The following is a 25201-nucleotide window of genomic DNA, read 5'->3' as shown; positions in this document are numbered from 1 at the left end:
AGCAAGCAGGTTTTGCCATCAACTTGTTGTCTAATAACTAACTTGTCTCTATTGACAAGCTTATGATGAAACAACAGCCAAAAGAAGGAACATATGGATTTTATAAGGAATGAATGGCTAACTCCCAAAGCTTTGGACATACTTGACCAAAAGATATTTATCATGTGAAGAAAAAGTATACCCACTGTCCATGCACTCAAACCTCTCCCCAGCTTACCATCGCTGAAATTGACATCATTCATCAAATCCGAGCTCCGACCTTTTCTCTCCCTAGGGGTGTGGGGCAGCCGAGGAGAACAGCAAGCACCCAGGTGAAGACTAATTCCTGGGTACTGGATTACTACCGCTGTTACCAGAAATCTTGGTGACCTCTGTCCTGTCATCCAATCTTTTTTCCTAAATCCTGGTTTATAAAATGCCTTCCCAAAATTATCTACATTTGGTTTTCTTGATAATCGTTAGAAAATGGTTTTAGATGACAGGGAAGGCATGACATTACTGTACACAACACTATGCACAGAGAAATATATGATGATAGAACGACTAGCTGAGAAAATTGCTCATTGCTGCAACACATATCAATGTTGACTCTCAGACCTGAATTTACAGACCATCCATTGCATGAAGAGACAATTTACCCATATGTTGGATTTTTCTGATTCGTCATACATGCAAACTAGTACATGACGAGACAATTAAAAACAAGACACATACTACAATCTCTGTAGAGGTGCCTGTATATGCAAAAGAATGTCACTTTAGGTCTAATTAAGGAAGATGCGTACCGTATCCAGAGTGTTATTTCCTCTGGTTCGAGGCAAGCATGGCAATGAGCTCGTTCAAAACAGAGGGATAGGTCGTGACAATATGCCCCCAGCCATTACTCGTCATGAGTGTCTGCAAACACGGGGGAGATTGGACTTGGATAAACTTCAAGCACGCCTCCTTCAATCCACGGCAGTGGTGCTGCTCGGCTAGAGCAAGGGTGGACGCCACAGAGCTCACACCTATGTGCTGAGACAGCTGCTTTACACAGATGAACTTGAGACGCTGGAGATCGTACTGGTCTGCCGCTACAAACAAACCTTGCAGCCATTGCAGCAGCCCCACTTCAACCTCTGCCGCTTCCCCATCTTGTCCTTGGCCCACAGCTTCCGACATTTCATCTTCTTGTCCTTGTCCCGTATCTTTGCACAGTTCACTCAACTTAATGTTGTCCTCGTACATGTCAGGGAAGGAGTCTGTGTAGATGAAGCTAAGCAGAGCGGTGAACACCTTTGGTTCCATGTCTTTGATCTGTATGACACTGTTGGACGCGTCCTTCATGGGGCCAAAGAGTTGTGCCATGAACACCATGGATCGGGCAGCGAGCACACACCGGTGTGCGGTGAAGGCCTCGCCACCGACCTGGAATGCCACATCGGCGCCCACCTTTTTTTGAAGGAGACTGTTGAAATGTTGGTGTGTGTCCGGCAGGAGCGCCTTGGTGCCGCCGTGGCCACCGGCATCATCATCATCATCAACCCTGCTGCTGCGGACGACCACGACGTCGCACCGGATGGTGAGACAATCGCACTTGAGATCCGCTGAGTGTTCAAGGGCGTCTCTTCTGAGAAACCTGTCATTGCCCCAGATTGAGGTAGTGCTGGAGAAGTTGCGGGTTTCACTGGTTGCACGAATGCATCTGCTTCTCCACCTGGTCGACGAGGCTGAAACTGAACCTGACCTCCACGGGCGCTTCGTCGTCGTCATCGGCGTCGTAGAGAAGGTTCAGAAAGAGCGAAATGAAGTCGGCGCGGCCCGGGTTTTCGCCGTTAGGGTAGTACTCGATTAACCAATCATGGCCTCCTACATTGAAAGAGTTGGCGGTGATGCTCTGACCGGTGGGAATCAGCTCCTTGGTGCGCGAGTGGCCATTGACCATGAGCAGGTGGTAGCCGCTGTCCCCGTGGGCGCACCGCTTGTAGCCGTGGGCGATAGACGCGCCGGTGAAGGCCGACATGGCGGACCTGGCCTGTCGAAAATCGACCTACTCAGTCACCATTCACCATTCCTAACTTTCAGAGTTCATTTAAAAAAAGAGTTTCAGAGTTTGGAGTTGGGATGGATGGGGCGAACCTGGGCTTGCACCGGCGGCCGCACGGAGTCGCCGACGAAGGCACGTAGTAATCCATTTCCTTTTGCTTTTTCTTTGAGAGAATCCATTTCCTTTTGCTAAGTAGTAATACTCCCTCTGTTTTGACCAAGTTTAAAGAAACAAAATATCAACATCCACAATGTCGAAATTAGTATCATTAGATTCATCATTAAGTGCAGTTTTATATTGTATTTATATGGCATTTTAGATGTTTATAGTTTATTCCATAAATTTCGTCAAACATAGATCTGTTTGGCTTTTCGAAAATGAAATATGCACGATATTTTGGAATAGAGAGAGTACTATTTTCCGCAGTAGCAGTACTATTTATGTACTCCCTCATATCCATATTAATTGACGCTGCTTTAGTATGAATATGAATCGGAGGGAGTACCTTTTTTTGAGCAATACTATTTATGTACTTCGATGCGGGGCAGCGCTTATTGCGAGCGTTAAGGGAGACTCAGCCCATGGAGCGCTTGCATGAGCCATGCCCAGCAGTGCTTGAGCGTTATGTCCTCTATGAGAAACCTAGCGTGGGTTGCTATGCTCGTATACATGGCGCACTGACGCAAGATAGTAAGATTTTTATTTTCATTTTATGTTTCTCATTTCGTTTTCTTTTAATATTTATTAAGTTTATTTTTATTTTTCATGTTCCCCTATTTCCTTTTACTTTTTGCTTAAAAAATATTCACATATTTTTAAAATAAAATATAAAACGTGTGAAAATAGACAATGATTTTTTTTAAATAATAGGAAAACATTTTAGCATGTGATGGACATTTGTAATACCCGATGAACGTCTTTTTAAATACATGATGTACATGTGTTTTAAAATACACAACGACCATTGAAAATAAACACATGATGAAATTTTCTAAAATGTGCGCTGAAATTTTTTAAATACCATGATGAAAAAATAATACATGAAGAACATTTTTAATACACGGCATATATTTTGTTAATACATGATGACTATTTTTAATAAATTGTAAAAAATACACGACGAACATTTTTTAATACACGATGAATATTTGTTAATTCAAAAAATGAACATTTTTAATAAACCACATTTTTTATATATGGCAATATTTTTTTAATATACAATGACTATTTTAAAAATAGAAAACAATGAACAATTTACAAAATTTTTAGAATTTTTAATAAAGAGCACACATTCTTTAATACACTTTTTAATGAATATTCTTTAATACATGATGACCATATTTAATAAACCACATTTTTTATACACGACGAATCTTGGATGGGTCGTGTCGTGCCGTGCTGGCCCATCTGGCCAAGTTTGGTGACAACTGTATATCTTAGGAAGTGGCAGTGTAGGTTGTGTACTAGGAGTCAGTTCTCAACTATTTGTAAGATGGACTATGTAACCAACAACCTCCCAGAGTGCTTCAAGAATTGGATTAAGCACCAAAAGTCTTTGAACTTGGATGACCTCATGGACAAGATTAGGGAGTGGCTTATGATCATGTGGAATCGAAGGAGAAAAGTAGAAAGGAAGTTAGTTGGCTTAATTCTGCAACACATAATTAAGAAATTAATGCAAAGAGCAGAGAGCTAAACTTGAAGGTGGTAGGAAGCTTGGAACAAGTTGTTGAAGTTACTCAAGTGGGAGAAAGCAGTCTTATATATTATTTCATTTCGAGAATCACATCATACACCTCCTTCTCCGTAAAGGGAGCAGTCAACACCACATTCTCTTCCGGACAAAGCTGTGGGATATCACCCCTCATGTCTTCCTCTAAACGCACAAAGTTAGATGGGGGACCCAAATAATCTTTTATAGAAATTTGTGATATATGACACCAAGTTCTCTTGACCGACAATGTTCCCTTCATCTTGTGCAAGCTGAATAGTTTCCTTCTTCCCATGCTTGCCATTCGCAATCAAGTGGAAGAATTGTGTTTTACTTTCCCCTCCTTAACTTACCTCACTTTAGCACGTCATGGCCAGTTAATCTCTCCCCCTCTTAGAAAGCTTCTCCTCAGCCTCATTTAGTAGTGTATTCTGCTGAGCTAAGAGGAGTCTCCTTCGCTCTAATAATATCATGCTCATCAAACAAACGTAGTAGCCTATCTCTTTCGTCCTTGTGTAATCCACTCGCATTCTTATCCCAACCCCACAAGAATTGTCTAAGATGCTGGATTTTGAATTGTCATCTTTCAATATTAGTGTTGCCTCTAGTCTCTTTTGCCCATTCAGCCTCTACCATCTCTAGAAAACCTTCTCTCTCGAACCACGATAGTTAAAAAGAAACTATTAGTTTGTTCCCTAGGTGAGCTGCCTCACTAGAGTCCATCGACATAGGAGTATGACCCAACTAAGGATGGCAATGAGTCGGGTTTGGATCAGGTTGAACAATACCAAATCCATATTCATATCCATGAAGGCAGTCCCAGCCCATCCATGAAAAAATCCATGGGCGAAAAATTGTGACCATGTCCAAATCCGATGGATATCCATACCTATTGGATATCCATCAGGTCCTCTCAAGACCTATACATAAGACATAACTCATTGCACAATGCGCACTCTGCATTGGCGTGCTCACTCCCTGCCGTGCAGTATAGCCCTTCCATTGTCCCACTGCTGCGGCCATGCATCAATGCGTGTGTGGAAAAGCGAAGACGGAGGGGTCAAGGAGATATGGAGCTGGGTTGTCGCAGGCCAGTAGTGGCTACTACAACGATCCACCTTACGTGGGGGTAGCGGCTGGCAGCGACAGCCTCCTCTAGGGCTATGACAGGAGTAACTCAAGGAGATGGCACCGATTCTCAACGGCAAGTCATTTAATTAGTGTAGATAATAGGATGAGAAGGTGCGTTGGAGTATGTTACGGTGGGGATTGTGTAATTTCTTTTGGATGTTTTAGATAAAGGATAAAATTATAGTGGGACATATGACTATGGGTAGGGGTAGCAGAATATTGCTCGTTAAGTCAGACGATCGGGTCGGGTTTGGATATATCCATGGGTACAAGATTATGTCCATGCCCTATCCACGAGTAATCAGGTCGGGTTTGGGCGCTGCCCATGGGCGCAAAAGCATATGCAAACCCTATCCATTTGGGTTGGATATCCATGGGTATCCATGTCCATGGGTATCCATGTCCATCACCCAACAGACCCCTTTGTAAGCTCCCATTGTTACAAGAGGGAACTTTTACTCCGAATCTACAGAAGTGAGTACGCAATCTAGCTTCTCGTAAGTTGGACTAGGAAGATTGTTAGTCCATGTATATTTATGAATAGAAAGAGCGATATCCTTCAAACCAAGATTTTCAATAATAGCATTGAACATGGATGGTCATCTACCGTCAAAGCTACTATCATTATTAATCTCATCTTGTCTATGAATAATATTAAATCACCTCTTTCTCGTACACCTGAGCTACTAATTCATAAAGGAATTTTGGTTTGTGCTCAGGTTGTGCTGCTCCGTACACCGCCACCAGACCCAAATCGAACTCGTCAACTTTCAGCCGCACGTGTAATTTGACAACAAAATCACCCACATCTAATTTCATCACTTAAAGAATACGTGAAATTTGACAACAAAAAACTACTACTAGATGAGTCTTTGGAATGGAGTGTTGAATTATTGACAAGGGCTAGAAATGTCAAATTGTTGGAGTGTCTCGGTGCTCCTCCTCCTATAAATTATTGACAAGTTCTCATGGCACTCTGAAGTTGTACACCACCAATACCAAGAAGCAGAGCGCAAGACACAAGAATGGCTATGGGGCGGGAGAGGCGCATCAAGCTTCTCATGGCAGTTGTCCTGCTCCTCACCTTGGCCAAAGGTAACAAGAACATTTCCAATCCAGAATCATGTATAATTTCTTGTGCAGCTCGTGAATCTGTTCAGCTCAGTTCAGTTTCTAACTCATTCTGCTCGTGAGTCTCTCTGTTCCAGGGAGCAGCTGCAACAAGACATGCACGGTGGCGGACCTGGAGATACTGCAGTTCCAGGTGGACGAGCACGGCGACCGCACGCCAGATCACCACATGAACTCCGGCGCCGGCGCCGGCGGGCGCAAGCTGAAGCAGGCGCCCATGAGCACGACGGTGTGGGTGTACAACCACTGCCCGTGCATGGTGGACAACGTGGTGATCTACGCGCCCGGCGGCTTCTCCACCATCGACGCCAACGAGACCGACGGGAGGGTCTTCTCCAAGGCACGGGAGCACCTCTACCTCATCAACGACGCCGGCCCGCTCCAGCCGTCGGCGAGCTGCTCGCTTCCTCCCTCCCCGCTCGAGGCCTCGGTGAAGAAGAACACGTCCGCTGGCGGCCCACTCGATGCCTCGGTGAAGGATTATATCTGCCCGTCGGCCTCTTTCTGGTATACCTGGTACGATGAGATCGAGCTCAAGCCTGCCTTCCTCGTGCCTCACTGCTAGAGTGCAGGAAATTCCATGTCGATCCACATGGATTTCCGTCCTTGTGAGAAAATACTCCGTGTGCGTGGTTTAGCTGTAGAGTTTTGGGATGATGAGGACCAGACCAGTCCCAAACCTACTCTTCTCTTCACGGATGTGTAATCCTCTCAAGGATCTGTTATGGTTGCAGAATAAATCAATCAAGTATTTGCAGAATTAATGTTTTGTGCTTTTGTTAAGTTTGTGTTGACGATGACACACATCGACGTCAGTTATTTGTTCCAAGGATTTATGTTTCAGTTTATTCTACGCCTGGTTTCTAAAAAAACAAATGCATGTTTCATGTTTGGTACTACTAGCAAACAAATGCATCGGCGTAAGTTCTGAATGATTTACATGGCATATTAATGCATCACCTTCTTGATGTTGGTGGAACATGCAAAAAAGAACCAAAAGGGTCAAAATGTAATATACTCCCTCTGTCTAAACTGTAAGATGTTTTTTTGACACTGAAAGACGGAGTATTATCTAACTTGTCGTTACTTTTCCACTTTTGGAAGCATGAAAACTGAAAAACGCTTTGACAGGGAACCATGCGGAACCATGCATATGCATGCATGTGAGATGGAGTGGAAGTTACATAAAAGACAAGGACTAATATATGCAGAAAGTTTCTTTACATATACAGAGACAGCAGAGTTGTTTCCGATGATAAAAACTGGCACCACCTATCGTGATTGGCAAGAATGCCAATTCAGAGGTGTCCCAATACTGATGAGCACCACCAATGTAACCCATACATGCCATGTTGCAGTTAACTCATCTAAGAATCAACAAGACAAACCACATGGCAACATCACAAGCGGTTTATCATTTTTGCTATATGCATCCATTATTGTGAAAGTTTTGGTCTCCATATAATATAAACACGGAAAATAATTAGATAGCGCTTTCCCTGCTTTTCCTACTTGAATAAACTAGCTAAATACCCATACGCTGCTATGCTAAGATATTTTTAAAATTTTCATGAACTTTCATCTTCTACTACCCGCTTGGCTTCATGGCATCAATGTGGTAAGATATCATCATCATCTTCCATCTCACCACGACAACAGCAGTGCCATGGATAAGCCACAGGTGTGTTTAGTTTCTATATTATGTACTTCCGGCAGCTTGTTTTCATGTGCTATCTTTACCAGGTGAAATCAACAACTCAGATCTGCCAATCGGGAACAGAGACAGTTTTGCTTTTTATCTTTTTTGAAGTGTGGAATGTGGTATACTGATAACATGTAAATGGATAATCGCACTACGGTCTCACCATCTGATGCAAAAATTCTGCTTTTGAAATACTCCTGATCCTTGTAAAATACATACAGTACATGATGATGCTACTACATCTCAGTGACTCCAACTTGGTGATGCATACATAGCAAATTATTTTGTGCGATGTGGCTGACAGGTCCTTGGTTGCTATGGTTTGCCATGTGGATGAGAAGTCTCACATGTGATATGTTTTATTTTTCGTGGTTCAAGCAGCTATGCATTCCATAATAGTAGAGGGATTGCAGTCCAGATAAAGGCAATCAAACAAGAAATCAGGAGCAGAGCTGATCCACTCGCATCTTTGCCTAATCTTAGTAGTACTAGAAGTTTAGCACACATATGAGCGGCAACTTTGCCTATTCTGTCAAAAAAAGGTGAAAGAGAAATTGCTAAACATCATAAGCAGCTCTTTGATGTCAGATAAGATGGCAGCATGCAGCTTCGCAGCGGTGAAAATTACCTTCATCCCGCAAACTTGGCAAGGACTTGAGGGTCATTTTCGTGAACGAAACAAGTGCCAGATTTCCCTCTAAACAGCTGCCAGATTTAATTTAGTTCTACTGGAATGTCCTAGTTTGGCGGCTGAAACAGCTACCAGATTTCCCTCGAAACAAGATACTCCCTCCGTTCGGAATTAGTAGACGTTCAAACGGATGTATCTAGACGTATTTTAGTGCTAGATACACCAATTTGAGAATCAACTAATTCCGGATGGAGGAAGTAGTAATTAATCAGTAACCTACGATAAACCCATACTTCTTCAGATTCCCACCAAAATGAGAGTTTGACAAATTACCGCCAGCTTCCTTCCTAGTATTTGTTCAACCCTCCATCTAGTATTAGTTCCATGAAACCTGAAAAGTAATAATAATAATACTATCAGGAACTTTTTTTTGCTAAATAATATTAGGAATAATTGACTCAACATCGAAAAGAAAGACTCATATGAAAAAAGAGTAAACAAAGGTGCTAATATTATAGTCCATCTATCTCACCTCCAAAAGTGAAAAAGAAAGTGAGTTATCATCTGGACAACAAGTTTACTTTATAGCACAAAATTACATCATTATCATTTGTTGGGAAATAGAAATAACAAACTTCAGTATTAGGTTATTGCAATTATATTTCACGAAAAAGGAAAGAGCGGCCTTTTTTTTTAAAACCGCAAACTGTAGAACAATTGTTCTACGGTAATCTTCATTAATAAATCATATTTACAAGTACAAAGTATGGAAAGAGCGGTCATCATTGTGACAAGGAAAAGAATAAAGCGTCATGAGCCCCGACAATGTGAATGGATGACCAATACTAGATGATCTACAAAAGCTAAAAGGAAAGTAACTTATCATCCGGACAAAATGTTTACTTTAGCACCAAATTACATCATTAACATTTGTTCGGAAATGGAAATAACAAGCTTCAGTTTTAGACTTTATCAAAATTTATTAAATTTCATGAAAAAGAACAAGAGTGGTCATCACTATGACAAGGAAAAAAATAAAACATCATGAGTCCTGACAATGCACATGAATGACTAATAGTGGATGATCTACATAGAAGCATTACATAAGAGAAGTACCCAGAGATACATAAGCTGGCTGGTAGATTAATGCATACCCATTGACCATATCTAAGACAAATTAACCGGATCATCTGTCGGTTCCATGCCATCCTTCTTGCCTGAAAAAATTGTTTCCTCGGTCAGGTTACAGTAACTTGAATATCAGACACAAAGCTAACCCGGAACAATTTGTAGCGGTATAAAATATGTGTTGCTGTGAACAAAGTACTTGTGCGAATAGACACGATTGGAGAAATAAAAGAGCATGCATTGCAGAACAGAACATGACGTGAACGCGCTTGCATGAATGCCACTGTCTAACACAGAACACACTTGTACACTAACAAACATACAGAGCTTGCATGAATGCTACATCTTCTTCCAGCAAGGTGGTCCGAGTGTCTGACTAGCAAACATACATCACGCTTGTACACTAACAAACTGTGAAGTACACTACAGCAAGGTGGTCTGAGTGTCTGACCAGATCAATAGCACCAGTCCTAGTCTTTGATTGTATTTATGTCTGAAATCTTAGTAGCAAAGATCCAATTCTCTCTTTTTTCACGGCAATGATCAGTTCTAGCAACAATCAATGCGTCACCACCATGTATATATGACACGCACCGCAAAATTGTTTCCAGTCACAAAATTCATCCATTTGTTTGTTCCCACAAAATTCAGTTCAAGCAATACACCAGCAAGTGATTTGTTTGTTTGTTTGTTTCCAATCTTAAAGAGCTCTTTTTGAAGAATTTCTGGCAGTTAATTAGAACCTGGAACAAGAAGGTGACTGATTTAGATTACCTGCCGTAGGGATCGTGCTCGATGCAAGCCATGGCGGGAGCACGCACGGCACAAGAGAGTACTCGTCCTGAAGCGGAGAGGCCCCTATCACCTTGCCGTTGTGCATGTCCACCACGACGACGTGTTCGCCGACCTTGAGGTAGATGGCGTTGGCGTTGAGCGGGTCAAGGACGACGATCTGCGGCGCCGTCTGCGCCGAGTTCTCCTGCGACGGGTAGCCTCCGTCCGCCAACACCTGCCTGAGCTCCACCTGGTGCTCCAGCGTCCAGCCGCCGCCCTCGTCGCCGTCGAGCGCAAAGGAGCTGAGCAGGAACGGGTCGTGAGGAGAGACCTCGGCGTAGCGCAGCCGCCCCTTGCTCAAGCCGATGCGCCGGTGCTTGGCCACCTCCCGCAAGAAGAGCCCCCGGTCCTCGACCTTCCTGAGATCTCCATCCTCTTCTGTACTACGAGCACGCGCAGGAAGCACGCTGCCGCTGGGCAGCTCGACGAAGCGGATCTCCGGCTGGTCGGCGAAGGGGTCGACGGAGACGGCGCCCAAGGTGAGGTCGACCCACCACAGGCGGCCGCCGAAGGCAACCGTCTCCTGGTTCACCTCCATCCCGCGCGGGGGCGGCGGTCCGCACGGCACGCCCATCACCGTCTCCCACTCCCCTTTCTCCGAGAGAAACCGCTCGAGGCCGGCGTCGGCGCCATGGAAGGCGAGCTCGGCGACGGCGAATCTGTGGGGCGGCCCGCGGCCGAGCCAGCCGTCGGCCTAGAAAACATGTTTTAGAGCCTATGCATCCGGGTACTCCTTATCCAACCACTCATTTCTGCATTACGATTGGTGTAAATAATTTTCTCTTTTTTGTTTCTTTCATATAAAACATGTATTTGTACTTCAACTTTGCAGCACAACAAAGCTTTCTATATAGAATATGGGATAAAACTTACAGATTATTTGGTTCAACATAAATATACAAAATGAGATTTGTTTGATTAAAAAAAAAATCTTATTTTTCATATTTATGTCAGACAAAAAAATCTGAAAATTTTATCTCACATTCTAGTTACAAAGTTATGTTGTACTGCAAAGTTTGAAGTTCAAGACATGTTTTATATGAGAGGAACAAAAAAGAGAAAATTCCATGTAATAAGGTAGTTGTGTAGCACAGATCTCAAAGCAACATTGAAGTGCTAGGATAGTGAGGCCCGGGTGCATAAGCTCACAAAATCTGCATTCGGCCCGTCGGCCTGGGTGAGGAGGCCCATGTGGTGGAAGACGAGGGTCCTCCGGGAGCCGCCGATGTCCGGCAGGCGGAGCATCTGGTCGGTGAGGGGGTTGCAGACAAAGCGCTGGATTTCGAGGGGGGGGGGACAGGTCCCATGTGGTGCAGGGGCCCTCCGCCCGGAGGTCGTGGTAGCTGAGGAGGAGGTGGCCATCGCCGCTGGCGACGCCGACGTTACCAAAGAGGACCTGGACGACGTTGGTGTCGGGGGCGGGGCGCGCCCTGGGGCTGACGAGGTGCGCCGGGGCCATGACGTGGGAGATGCTCGGGGGCGCGACGGGGTGGAAGCACGCGCCCGGGGCCGACGAGGAGTGGTCGATCATGGACGTGTAGTCGACGATCACCCATGGTGGGTGCGAGGGGGCGGCGGCGGTGGAAAGGGAGCGGCGGAGCAGGTCGGAGACGGTGGCGGAGAGGTCCAGGAGGCGCCGGAGCGGCATGACGGCCGGTGGATGGATGGATGTGTTGGCCTATTGGCTACTGTAGACTTCTGTCCTGGCACATGAGTGAGAAATTGGATCTTTTGCCCCACTTTACTTTTTCATTTGATCATTTGCCCCTCTCTAGAAGGCTACCGGGTGAGGCCCGGGACCACTGTTATTGAGACAATCACAGAGCAAATCATCCAATCCTTTGTAAAATGAGGTAAATCATCCAATCTTCTGCATGGGCAGCGGGTACTGTGGACTGCAGTCTGCAGCTCTGCCTGACAAATAAAGGCAAAAGAAAAACCGAGCACACACCTGCGATGACCGTTGGATCTTAAGAGCAAGATTAATAGTAAAGCCCGCTGCTGGCTCTATAGTAGAGCCATGCCATCTATAACCCGTATTTGAAAAAGCTGATATAGTAGGATGGCTATAATAACATTGGTTGTACATATGATGCATGCATGTTGTGGGAGGCAAAAGGAAAGTCACAGGATTGGGTGAGGGGAGCTAAACGCCGGCCATAGAGCTCGCATGGGTTGCATGCAGGCTACTTTTCCTTGTTGCATGTGCTATCGCCCGGCTACACATGAAGCGCCGGCCTGGTTCTCTCCCCTCACTTCTCTCTCCTCCACGTATGATTTTGCTGACATGGAAGCTTTTATAGCCTGCTGACTAGTATCTATTATACTTGCTCTAATAGCGAGTCATCATGTGTCACCAGTTGTTCTCTGTTAGAGCGAACCGTCGCGTTGAACAAACATGCCGAAGAGATAGCGGTGCCGGGCCCCACCGTACACACATTCGTCGACCAGGGTGCTGGTCTTTCTGCTCCCCCAAATTCTCCATTCTATTTGCGTCGGGAAATAAAGACGAGCAGGGTGCCGCAACTTCGCCGCTGTTTCACGCCGGATTCGTGGCGAGTAACCGTCGTGTGAGGCCGACCACTCGCGGGCATTACCGGTGAGAGTATTTTCAGCCGCGTCCCCAACAGGCCCTTCCCAGACGTTTTTGCCGCATCGGCGCCGAAAAAACGGTCCAGTCGCGTCCCCAGAAGTCTGTTTTTCGCCGGCTTGAGCCGAAACTGGTGCCAGCGGACCCAGGCTGAACCCGGCGCCTGGGGCGCCGACACAAGCGAAAAGGGCGCGTGGGTCCGCCCTGTCGGCAAGTAGAGCACCTCTTCCCGCCGTTTCTTCCCGCTTTTCCCCCACTTCTCTCCCATTCTCTCCCTTCCTCCCACCAATCTCCCTCCCGTTCGCCTCCCTGCCGGCCGCCATGCCGCCGAAGAAGTACGTCGTCCCCCGCGCCGCGACCGCATCCGTCGCCCAACCGAAGCAGAGGAAGCCGAAGGCGCCGCCGTCCAAGCCACCGGGCATGTCAAACACCGACTGGAGGGTGAAAGTTCAGCGACGGGAGGCTGTCACCGCCGACCGGAGGAACAGGGCGATCGCCAAGAAGGCCCGTGACAACGCGGCGCGTGCGGCTGCGGCTTCGGTGGAGCAAGCTGAGGACGAGGCGGCTCGCGCGGGGATGATGAATCCGCTCGGCAGCCACGCCCAATACGCGCCCTGGGGCCAGCAAGGCGTCGGCTCTCCGTCGCCGCAGCCATGGGTGTCGGTATCAAAACCGGCGGATCTCGGGTAGGGGGTCCCGAACTGTGCGTCTAGGCGGATGGTAACAGGAGACAAGGGACACGATATTTTTACCCAGGTTCGGGCCCTCTCGATGGAGGTAAAACCCTACTCCTGCTTGATTAATATTGATGATATGGGTAGTACAAGAGTTGATCTACCACGAGATCAGAGAGGCTAAACCCTAGAAGCTAGCCTATGGTATGATTGTTGTTGGTCCTACGGACTAAACCCTCCGGTTTATATAGACACCGGAGGGGGCTAGGGTTACACAGAGTCGGTTACAAGGAAGGAGATCTACATATCCGTATTGCCAAGCTTGCCTTCCACGCCAAGGAGAGCCCCATCCGGACACGAGACGAAGTCTTCAATCTTGTATCTCCATAGTCCAACAGTCCAGCCAAGGATTATAGTCCGGCTGTCCGGATACCCCCCTAATCCAGGACTCCCTCAGTAGCCCCTGAACCAGGCTTCAATGACGATGAGTCCGGCGCGCAGATTGTCTTCGGCATTGCAAGGCGGGTTCCACCTCCGAATACTTCATAGAAGATTTTGAACACGAGGATCGTGTCCGGCTCTGCAAAACAAGTTCCACATACCACCGTGGAGAGAATTATATTTCCACAAATCTAATCTGCTGACGTATTCCGTAGCGTGACATCACACCACAGCCAAGCCTTTATTCGAATCGTTTTTTACCCCCCACCTCAGCACGTTTCGTGAGGCGGTTTCCTTGGCACGTATTGTCGAAGCAGAGAACATGTCCCCTTTATTCACGGGATCCTCATCAACACGGACATGGGTAAACCAATCGTGCCCATTGGTATGTCCCCTCGATCGAAGGTAAGTCCCAAACGGTCACAAGGAGGGCTCTCGGTATTCAACCTCTTTATAAAGAGACCAAGGCCTTACTCTTTTCTTTCGATCTCAATCAAATCTGCCTCCCGCCTCGAGCTCCAACACCCGAAGCTTCAGATTCAGGCGCTTCGGACCTTCGATTATGTCCAGATCCAACCTTCAAGGCCGATGGATGCCTTCCTCCGTCACGGAGGAAGATGTAATAAAGCTAAGGGAGGCCAGGTACTTGACCGGCGAAATCCCGCATAGGCTGCCTGCTCAAGGGCAGGTTATTCCCACTCCTAAGCCCGGTGAGAGCGTCGTGTTCGTATCTCACTTCCTCCGAGGGCTAGGCTTCACGCCGGATCCCTTCGTGAGGGGGCTCATGTTCTATTATGGGATGGACTTCCACGACTTAGCTCCGGAGTCTATCCTCCACATCTCATCGTTCATCGTCGTATGCGAAGCTTTCCTCCGTATTACCCCTCACTTCGGACTGTGGCTCAAGACCTTCAAAGTTTAGCCGAAGATGGTCGAGGGACGGCACGCAGAGTGCGGAGGCGCTGTAATAAGCAAAAATGCTGACACCCCATGGCCCGAGGGCTCTTTCCAAGAGGAGTCCAGCTTATGGAAACAAGAGTGGTTTTATATCACAGCTCCCAGGGGTACCAAGTGGGTGGCTCCACCTGGTTTTCGCTCGGGTCCCCCGCCACGACTAACGTCATGGGTCAACAAGGGGCTAGACTGGGGGCCAGTAAAGGATGTGCCCATATTACAGAGCCACATCCGAGATCTCCTGGAGAGAGATGCCACTCTGGTCGTGGTGACGCAAGTCATGTTAATTCGCCGAGTCCTGCCCTGCAAACGTCGTCCCTCCGCTTGTGGGAGTTCAATTCGGAGGGACCGCGAGCTCTTCAACATTTCCTGGGCATGACACCCGTGGAGATGTACAAATTGTTCTTCGGACCACAAATAATGTGTCTGGACTCCACTGAGGACGCAGGTCTGAGCTGCAATTGTCCGGATACCCAAGTAAGTAGCCCTGTGTCCGAACACACCATCCGTTTATTTATCGCAACATCGCCCTTAAAAAAGAGCCGCTCTTGAACCAGGAGTGGATCACGAAGGCAAAGATGATCAGGTGTCTGGCCCCCCTTCCTAAGACCTCGCCAGATCCTGTGTTAACCAGGATGCTGGAGATCGCGCCTTCGGGAGAAGATGAAGGGGGGAACAAGGAAGCTACTGCCTCCGCGAAGGAGGTTGGCCGGAAGGGAGGAATCAAAAATTCCTCTCCTTAGGGGAAGAAAAGGGCCGCCTCTGAAGACCCGGAGACAATGGTCTCAAAGTGGGGGAAGAAATCTTCGCCAGAGGGTCCTGTACTGGGGGATACCCCGGCCGTACTATGCCCTCAAGGGGATCAACCCTCCACCGAGCTGTAAGTAAAAGGGTGTTTAATAATGAGAGAAATCCTTGCTTTATTCCTGAGGAAAATAATCGAAGATTTATCTTGCAGTTCGGATCTTAGCCCTTCTCAGCAGAGCTCGTCTTCGGGGGATCTTCTTCCAGAGATGATGGAGAGCGGAACGCCTCCCCCTGCCATACCGCCTCATGAGGCGGGCGACCCCGAGGTGTCGTCGCGGAGGGTTTCTCCCGATCCGACAAGGCCAGAAGGTAGTCATATGGCCACCCGAAGCCCTCAGTATCCGGCTTTTGAAAAAAGCAATCGAATGAGTCCAGCACCGTCTGGTGCGCGGTCGGAGGTACTGAGGGATCTGCTAGGGCGAGCGTCTATCTCAGAAGAGCACCGTACGTTGATGGTACGGTAATTGAAAGGATTTCGTCCGCGGAGAGCGGGTTGCATGAAGCTGTCATGAGTCTACTGACAAGTTTTGAGGCACGTGAAATGATGTACCTTTTGACGGTACCGCATACTTTAAGATGCGCCCTGTGTAGATAGTAGCCCTGAGACTCTGGGTACTGTCGAAGACGATGGCACTCAGAGGATCATAGTCCTAGGTATAATTTTGCCGCCTTCATATGCAGGTGGCGAAGTGTCCGGTGGCCAGCCGGACTGATGAATTTGCCGAGTTAAAGCGGCAGCTTGATGTGGCAGATGCCGACATCGTGCTTGTCAACAAGCGGCTTGACGAGGCACAAGGTATGTGATTTCTCTGGAGACACGTGGTAAGAGGAGCATGATGCCAGTATCTTATAACGTGTGTGTTAATGCAGATGGAGCTACGGCCATGGAGAACCTTCGGGCAGAGCTTGCCCGAGTCAAAGAACAAGCCAGAAAAAGCGATGCGGCTGCCCTAAAGGCGGTCGAGGAGCTAAAGGCCGAATAGGCTACTCACTGCCAAAGCAAGGAGGAGATGGCCAGGATGGCTGTGAAGTTGAAGAATGCCACTGACCGTTGCAAGCTTCTTGAAAAGGAAGACCAGGCGAAGAGGACAGACCTGGAGAAGGCCACGATGGCGGCCAAGGATACTCGTTCTGCAATGAGAGGGATGAAGGAGGAGCTGCGTCAAGCCAGAGATATCGCGGCTGGGATGCCCTTTATGCTGCGGATGAAGTTCGGAGATCCTAAATATGCTCCTTTGGACCAGATGTGGAGTTCTGCGGACGCATATCTGGATTTAGCGGCAAGTGCTGCTGATGCGGCCGAACACTTCCGAGATCAAAACGATCGCGAAGTGGAAAAGCTGTTCTGGTCACAATTTAATGATCCAGAGCGTCTGCTTCCATTGACTGATCGGCTGGCCGAATGGGCCGAGCTGAATAGATTGTCCGGACTTGCCATGAGGTATTCGTGGATCATCTGTGGCCGGAAAGACCAAAGCCGAACAGTTATTTTAGCTTGGTGCAGCAGTTCCTTGATGCAGTGCCACATATCAACACAATGAAGAGGTCGGCATGCGTAGAGGGTGCGTGGATGGCCCTTTCCCGTGTGAAGACATACTGGGCGGAGATGGAGGCCACCGTCGTTGCGGCCCAAGATTCGGACGAAAGCCGAGTACCTGCCGAGCACTACTTTTAAGAAGTTCTGGAGGGCGCTCATTCGATAGAGGCGCAGTGCTCGAAGAATATTATGTTCTAATGACATGTATTCCCATTGAAAACAATGTTTTGCTGAAATGTAAAGGCTTTTTTTATACTTGTGCCTGCAAGGATTATAATACCTCCTGTGCGGCCGTTTATGTATATATGTATACAACCTGAAAGATGGCAGTCGTCGGCTTCAGCCCCCACGCATATAATGCGGGGGTTCTTGCAGAAGAAGCATATTCACACTTGATCCAACGTCTTGGTCCATTACGGAGGTGATAGCGCAGCGAGCTAGGCAATCGGACTATAATGCTTTATCACTTTCACTTAGCCATAGGAGTTTGACAGTGGGGCTACTATATAGCCCTGGTGGCTCCGCGCTCATCCGAATTCGGGGCGCGTGTGTGCCTGGACAGGAAACGGCCCTTCGTTAAGGCGGAGGAATCCCGAAGATTCCGCTGGGTCATCGAGTGGTTGACCAGTCTCGCGCTATATCATGACAGTCAGTATTTGGCTTTCTCTACTGAGGTGCTCGCTTGGCTGACCCAGGGAACAATCGCAGTAGTTCTCCTGGTGCCGCCTTAGCCGATAGAGCGGAACGTAAGGCAGCAAAACACAAGAGCCGGGCAAACCCAACATTTGACCAAAGACATGATTCGGAGCTGATGCATATAAGGCCAAACTCACGACGTCGAACACTCCCTAAGGTATTCGGTCTTTGTGATTTTAAACGGGCTGAACAGCGCCCTTTGTAATAAGCCCCTGGTGTCCAGGTATGTGCAATACTCTGACGTGGCCACATGCCAAGACGCCAGCCTCCTTCTCGGTTATGCTGAGAATCCAGGGGATGTGTATCAACAAGAGATAGTAAAAAAGGTTTATGCAGGGTCTTAATCTAAAAAGAATCCTTGGAACGGGTCCCTGCCGCACGTCTGCGCCCGTGTCTCCGTTGTGCCGTATCCTGGACGGGTGTAGCACGATGGTCATCTGTGAAAGAGAGGAACTTAGTTGAAAAAGCAGTCGTGCAAAATGTATCGTATACTAAATAAACAAAGTATAATTCAAGATGGGTAAAATTGAGCCTTATTGTCGCTTGTTTATATGCGCGGAGCCCCTTATATAGGGGTATATAGCCATCAAACCTTTATCAATTATATGGTTATGCCGGACTTGTCTAGCCGTGTCCGTGGTCTTAACGACCTGTTAGATGCTCTGGTTGGTGAGGCCATTTTAGTGTGTGGCTGCCAAGGCGGCCGCACAGTCTTCCCCGCGCGAGGAGCGCTCAATATTTCCCTTTAATGAAATGATGCCTCGTGGGCCGGGCATCTTAAGCGTGAGAGACGCATAGTGCGGTATTGCTTTAAAGCGAGCGAAAGCTTCGCGTCCCAGTAGTGCTTGATAACCACTTTTAAACGGAGCGATGTGGAAGGTTAGCTTTTCGCTATGGAAGTTATCAGGGGAGCCGAACATAACTTCTAGTAGGAGGGAGCCCGTGCAATGGGCTTCTGGGCCTGGCGTTACTCCTTTAAAGGAAGTATTGCTATGGCTAATTTTTGTTGGGTCCATCGCCATTTTGCGGACTGTGTCCTGATATATCAGGTTTAAACTACTGCCGCCGTCCAGCAGGACTCGTGTAAAGTGGTATCCGTCAATTATCGGGTCTAACACCAAGGCAGCCCATCCTGCGTGCCGGATACTTGCAGAGTAATCCCGATGGTCGAAGGTGATCGGTTTCGATGACCAGTGGCGGAACTCCGTTGTGATAGGCCATAGGGCACGTATCTCTATGGGCGCCACTTTGTTTCTCCCCTTTGTCACGTGTAACACGTTTACTGTTTTGACTTCTGGCGGGAATTTCTTCTGTTCCCCAGTGCTTTGTTTGCGGGGTTCGTCATCGTCTTCATTTGGTGTATCCAGCCCCTTTTGTTCGGCGTTGAGTTTGCCGGATTGCTTGAAGACCCAACATTCTCTATGAGTATGATTTGCAGGCTTATCAGGGGTGCTGTGGATTTGACATATCTTGTCCAGAATTTTGTTTAGGCTGGATAGTTCGTCCCTGTTGTCTTTGAGAGGCAGCTCTTGCTGACCCCGCCGAGAGCTTTTGAATCCGGCATTTACCGCCGTGCTCTTCGGGCTGTTTTCCTTATTCCGGCGTTGGTTTTTGCTGCGTCGTGGCTTCCCGTTCCCGTCCCTCACTTCGGATGTACTTGGGTCACTGGTGCTGCATCTTGCCAACCAGCTGTCCTCGCCTGCGCAAAAGCGGGTCATGAGGCTTGTTAATGCAGCAATGGTTCTTGGCTTTTCTTGGCCGAGGTGTCTGGCGAGCCATTCGTCTCGAACGCTGTGTTTGAAAGCTGCTAAGGCTTCGGCGTCCGGACAGTCGACTATTTGGTTCTGTTTAGTAAGAAATATGTTCCAAAGCTTTCGGGCTGACTCTCCGAGCTGTTGAGTTATATGACTTAAATTGTCTGCATCCGGTGGTCGGACATAGGTCCCTTGAAAATTTGCCCGAAAGGCGTCCTCGAGCTCTTCCCAACTTCCAATGGTGTTTTCGAGGAGGCTTTTAAGCTAGTGCCTGGCTGGCCCTTTGAGCTTGAGGGGTAGGTACTTGATGGCATGGAGATCATCTCCTCGAGCCATGTGGATATGGAGGATGTAGTCCTCAATCTAGACCCCAGGGTCTGTCGTTCCGTCATACGCCTCTATGTTTACGGGTTTGAATCCCTTTGGAAATTCATGGTCCAGCACCTCATCGGTGAAACATAGGGGGTGTGCGGCACCCCTGTATTTGGGTGTACCGTGGTGTTCAGATTTTTGTTGTGTTGCATTGCTTGCTAGAGTGTGCTTTCTTGGCCTGTAGATAGATTTGGTTGGGCCGTCTTTTTGATGCGAGTCCTCATGTGGATCGCGTGCTGGCTTGTGTGCGGCGTCGTTTGCCACTCTATGTTGGCCATGAGTCGTCTATCCGACCGGATGGCTGCTTTGTTTTTTGATTTCGGGGGCTCTAAGGCCTCCTCATCAAATTCAGGCAATAGCTTTCACTTCGGGTAGCTCTTTGTGTGGTGACTGCCGCCATATTTGTCTGCGGTGTTGAATACTTTGCTCCATATGATTCTAAGTGCATCTTCCGCAGTCTTGAGCTTCCGCTTCTGCTTTTTCAGGCTACATGCAGTGGCGACGAGCCTTTTATGGAGGTTCTTCTGCTCCAGGAGCTTATCCGGCGTGAGGTCATCCGGACTGTTATCTTCGCCGGAGACGGGTTGTTCGGTTTGATTATCCGTGTTGCCATGGTCGGACGGTTGTTCAATGCCATGTTCGTCGTCCGCCAGCTCACCCTGCTCTATCGCTGGGTCTGTATGACTGCTGTTTCTATCGAGGCGGGGTTTGGAGCGGCGCTTACGCCGCCGCTTTGACTGCTTTTCAAGGGAACGATCCTTCACTGCGTCCTTCCGTTCCTCGTCGTTGTTTCCTTTGGGTGTGTCCACCATGTATACATCGTGGGATGAGGTGGCTGTCCAGTGCCTTCTGGGCAGTGGTTCCTGTTCGTCTCCTGCATCGTCGTCCATACCGTCGATGTCTTCGGAGTCGAAGTCGAGCATGTCGGTCAAATCATCGACAGTGGCTACTAAGTGGGTGGTGGGTGGGCGGCGAATTTTTTCGTCGTCCGCATCCCAATCCTACCGGACATAGTACGACAAGGGCTCTCCTGACAAGGAGAGAGACCTTAGTGAGTTTAATATATCGCCAAAGGGCGAGTGTTGAAAGATATCTGCGGAGGTGAACTCCATGATCGGCGCCCAATCGGATTCGATTGGCAGGGGCATGGGTGGTTCGGAGTCCGGAGGAGAGTCCGACAATTTGGAGCCACGAGCCTCGCAAAGGGTAAGGCTGGTGTTCGGCTCGATCACCGTTGAGGCCACGGCATCCGTGGCGGGGTCTAACCACCCGCCCACGGATGGCGCAATTGGCTCCGAATTGAAGGTTGGAGCGGTTGCAGGTGCGGTCTCCTGAACACTGTTCGGCGGCAGAGCTAAATCATGCCCATCGTGACAGTGCGACGCACTCGGCTGGGGCTCGAATCCGTCGAAGATCAAGTCTCCGCGGATGTCAGCCATGTAGTTTAAGCTTCCAAACCTGACCTGATGGCCAGGGGCGTAACTCTCGATCTTCTCCAGATGGCCAAGCGAGTTGGCCCGCAGTGCAAAGTCGCCGAATACGAAGATCTATCCGGGGAGAAAAGTCTCACCCTGGACTGCATCGCTATCGATGATCGAAGGAGCCATCGAGCCTAACGATGACGACACAGAGGAACTCTCAATGAAAGCACCAATGTCGGTGTCAAAACCGGCGGATCTCGGGTAGGGGGTCCCGAACTGTGCGTCTAGGCGGATGGTAACAGGAGACAAGGGATACGATGTTTTTACCCAGGTTCGGGCCCTCTCGATGGAGGTAAAACCCTACTCCTGCTTGATTAATATTGATGATATGGGTAGTACAAGAGTTGATCTACCACGAGATCAGAGAGGCTAAACCCTAGCCTACGGTATGATTGTTGTTGGTCCTACGGACTAAACCCTCTGGTTTATATAGACACCGGAGGGGGCTAGGGTTACACAGAGTCGGTTACAAGGAAGGGGATGTACATATCCGTATTGCCAAGCTTGCCTTCCACACCAAGGAGAGTCCCATCCGGACACGGGACAAAGTCTTCAATCTTGTATCTCCATAGTCCAACAGTCCGGCCAAGGATTATAGTCCGGCTGTCCGGATACCCCCTAATCCAGGACTCCCTCAATGGGGATCGCCCTCACCGGGCGCCGACGGGGATGCGCACGGTGGGTTCAACCCCAACTTCACCTTCCCCCATGTACACCTGGCCCAGTGCACGCCCTCGCCTGCCTTCGCTCGACCGTGGCCGCCGCGTCTCCCGGGTTCGTCACCCCGGACGACACGGTGGATCTCAGTGGCGGCATGGACGGCGAGCTCGGCTACGTCTACGGCAAGGAGGAGCAGGAGGAGAAGGAGGAGGAGGACGAAGAGGAGGAGGAGGAGGAGGAGGAGGAGGAGGAGGCGACTGTTCCGGCGAGGAGGCGCAAGAATAAGAAGCGGGCGGCCAGGTCCGGCGAGCCGCGCATCAAGTGGGCGTCTAAGGAGGAGGAATGCCTCGCCGAAGCATGGAAAATCGTCTGCCTTGACCCGACCACCGGCACGAACCAGAGAATTGAGAAGTACTGGGAGCGAATCAAGGCCGAGTTCGACGAACGCAAGCTCGGTGACCCCTACTTTAAAGGCGTCTACAGGCAGCGCGGGGCGAAGGCAATGTCGAACCATTGGGGGCGTATCCAGGGGGCGTGCAACAAATGGCATGGGATCGTCGAGGAGGTCACGGCTCGCCCGGAGAGCGGTGCCAGCATTGAGGATCAGGTATGGCACGCCGGTCTCCCGCCTCTCTTCGCCGTGTGCGCCCGCCAACTGTTTGTTCCTCCGTGCAGTTGCTGCGCATGTTCGCCTTGTATCGGCAGGGCAACAACGACACCGAGTTCAAGTACCTCCACGTTTACAAGCGCATTGACATGTGCGAGAAGTGGGCGGAAGTCCGGCGCACCCTCGACAAGGCCAAGGAGGCATACAAGCCGGACGCCCCGACGCCGGGCGCGTCAGAGGGGCGGCCGGACGGCAACAAAGGGGCCAAGAAGGGAAAACATGCCGACGCCGCTACCGCGCGAGTGTAGGAGTCCATCGAGCATTGCCTCACCGACGCACAGGCCCGGGCCGTCCTGCGTGAAGAGAAAACCGCGGCGCGGTGGTCGTCGCTGATGACGAACAACACCATCAAGCTCGACCTGCTCCGGACCAACGTCGCCGCGAAGAAGAGGAACACCGACCTGGCTTTTCTGATGGGTGGGGCGGACATGCTCCAGAGCACGAACGAGAAGCTCAAGGCGTGGTACATGGCGGAGCGCGACCTCATCCTGAACCAGCTGCTGACGACGGTGACGCCAACTCCCGCGCCCACGCCCACGCCCACGCCCATGCTGACGCCAAGCCCGAGTGATGACGCCTCCACGACGCCCAACAGCACCGAAGCCGCGCCGACACCGCCCAGCACCGAAGCAGCTCCGACACCGCCCAGCCCACGCACGCCGACTCCACCGACGCCAGAGGCCGACCCCACCGAGTGATGCGTTGCACACGCCAACTTGTTGCGCTCTCTTTTTTGTACGCCAGACTACATCTGATTGCCGAACTGTGACTTGCGATCGCCGGACTTGTGGCATCTTTTGTGAGCGGGAACGACCAAGTTCAAATTTTCCGCATCCTGGGGGCGGCGTGACTGGGAGCTAGGTCGCCCCTAGGGGCCGAGCTAGCGCCGGTTCGCCCCTAGGCCGCTCTTTTTAGGTGCCCTGGGGGGCCGAACGGCTGGAGATGCTCTGAGTCTCTAGCCCACCCGTCCTCGCCGGCCCTCCCCATCTCGCCCCTAAAAGTTCGCCATGAGATTCCTAGCCGGTCGTCGTTGAGGCATTTGCTCTTGCCATGCCGGCAGGTGCTGGCCTGGGTGGTGCCGCTGGTGCTTACAATTCGGCCGAGAGCCGGCTTGGGGCAGGTTCCCAGCGGAGTCCACAGAAGCAGCGCCGGCCGCCCAGACCCGGGCAGCAGCACGCAAGTACCTGCGCTCCATCCCTAGCGCTAAGAGCAACTCCCCCGTGGTGACCCAAACGGACATCGATTTTGTCCGTTTTTCATCCGTTTGGGTCGCTCGTCCGTGTCCACTTTTTCAAATGGGTCGGACGATGCGCCCACGGGGACAGACGCATTTTTTGTCATGTCCGCCTTGGCATTTCATCGAAAATGTAGTAGGCAGGGAGGAGGACGAGCCCGCCACAACGGAGCACGCGCGCCGGAGGAGCACGAGCCCACCACGGCAGAGCAGCGGCGTCGGAGGAGGACGAGCCTTTCTGTCCTCTACCGCTGTTGTGCGAGCACGGGCGCCGGAGGAGGACGAGACTGCCCGTCCTCTATTGCTGCTGTGCGCGGGGGAGCGGGCACGGCTGGGCGCGGCCAAGAGCACGGCCGGGGGAGGCGAGGAGCGCGAGAGGGGGCGTGGCCAGGAGTGCAGCAGGGCGCACTGTAGGGCGAGCGCGGGGGAGGCGAGGCACGGGGGGGGGGGGGGGGGGGGCAGGCCGGGCATGGCGAGCTCCAACGCAGAGACGCGTGAGTGAGGACAACAGGCGGGGCGCGCGGGCATGGTGGGGCCGGCGCGCGAGCGGGGATGGAAGGACGACGCTGTTGGACTGCAGGGTGGCGTGCGGGGACTTCGATTTGGCCGGCCATGAGCTCCCACGAGTTGCCATGCATGTGTGTGTGCTCCCGTGTTTCTTGTGCTGATGTGCATGCGCGCCGGCCGGTGAACAAAGCCACAGCCGGAATCCCAGAGCACACGCATGCTATCGTTGAGGCCGCGGCACTCGCCGGCCCGGCGCCGGCACCAAGGAGCCCAGCTGCAGCGCTTCTCCGGCGCTGCCCGGCTCTGGCGATGCTCGACTCTCAAGTGGGGTGGGCGGGTGGGTGGGAGAGAGAGAGAAAGGAAAAAGGAGGAGAGAGACGGGATGAGACAGATGGGTGGATGGCAAGTGGGCCAGCCGGCACATGCAGCCGGACAGAGGGGGCGAAGAGGGCATAAAGAACGTCCGCTTTGTGTCCACTTTTGACCCAAATTTTCTCAGATTTGAGCCCAAAATGGGTCCGAGCGGACACCAA

General features: G+C 50.1%; 1 protein-coding gene and 2 pseudogenes across 2 annotated transcripts; 1 reads left to right on the top strand and 2 right to left on the bottom strand.

Moving 5' to 3' along the window:
* Positions 1 to 798: 798 nt before the first annotated feature.
* LOC125506735 (BTB/POZ and MATH domain-containing protein 3-like) lies at positions 799 to 2002 on the bottom strand (annotated as a pseudogene).
* A 3849-nt stretch (positions 2003 to 5851) lies between these two features.
* LOC125507778 (uncharacterized) lies at positions 5852 to 6759 on the top strand. The gene is made up of 2 exons (XM_048672276.2): positions 5852 to 5963; positions 6077 to 6759. The coding sequence occupies exons 1-2, from the start codon at positions 5894 to 5896 to the stop codon at positions 6562 to 6564; spliced, it is 558 nt and encodes a 185-aa protein (XP_048528233.2). The 5' UTR covers positions 5852 to 5893; the 3' UTR covers positions 6565 to 6759.
* A 1382-nt stretch (positions 6760 to 8141) lies between these two features.
* Positions 8142 to 11942, bottom strand: LOC125507779 (uncharacterized; annotated as a pseudogene). Its single transcript, XR_015603918.1, has 4 exons — positions 11444 to 11942; positions 10235 to 10988; positions 9487 to 9549; positions 8142 to 8723 (listed from the first exon to the last, which is right to left on the bottom strand). The product of XR_015603918.1 is annotated as an uncharacterized LOC125507779 (transcript).
* Positions 11943 to 25201: the final 13259 nt, after the last annotated feature.

The sequence above is a fragment of the Triticum urartu genome, chromosome 5A (assembly GCF_056163025.1).
Source record: "Triticum urartu cultivar PI428250 chromosome 5A, HENAU_Tu73, whole genome shotgun sequence".
Lineage (NCBI taxonomy): Eukaryota > Viridiplantae > Streptophyta > Magnoliopsida > Poales > Poaceae > Triticum > Triticum urartu.
The sequence above is the reverse complement of the archived record's forward strand: the minus strand, read 5'-3'. Positions and strand labels throughout refer to the sequence as shown.

Excerpts from the sequence above, each read along its gene's own strand:
- LOC125507778 (XM_048672276.2), top strand. The coding sequence starts at position 5,894 with ATGGCTATGGGGCGGGAGAGGCGCATCAAGCTTCTCATGGCAGTTGTC. Across the intron at positions 5,964-6,076 it reads GCTCCTCACCTTGGCCAAAG|GGAGCAGCTGCAACAAGACA; the intron begins GTAACAAGAACA and ends TCTCTGTTCCAG.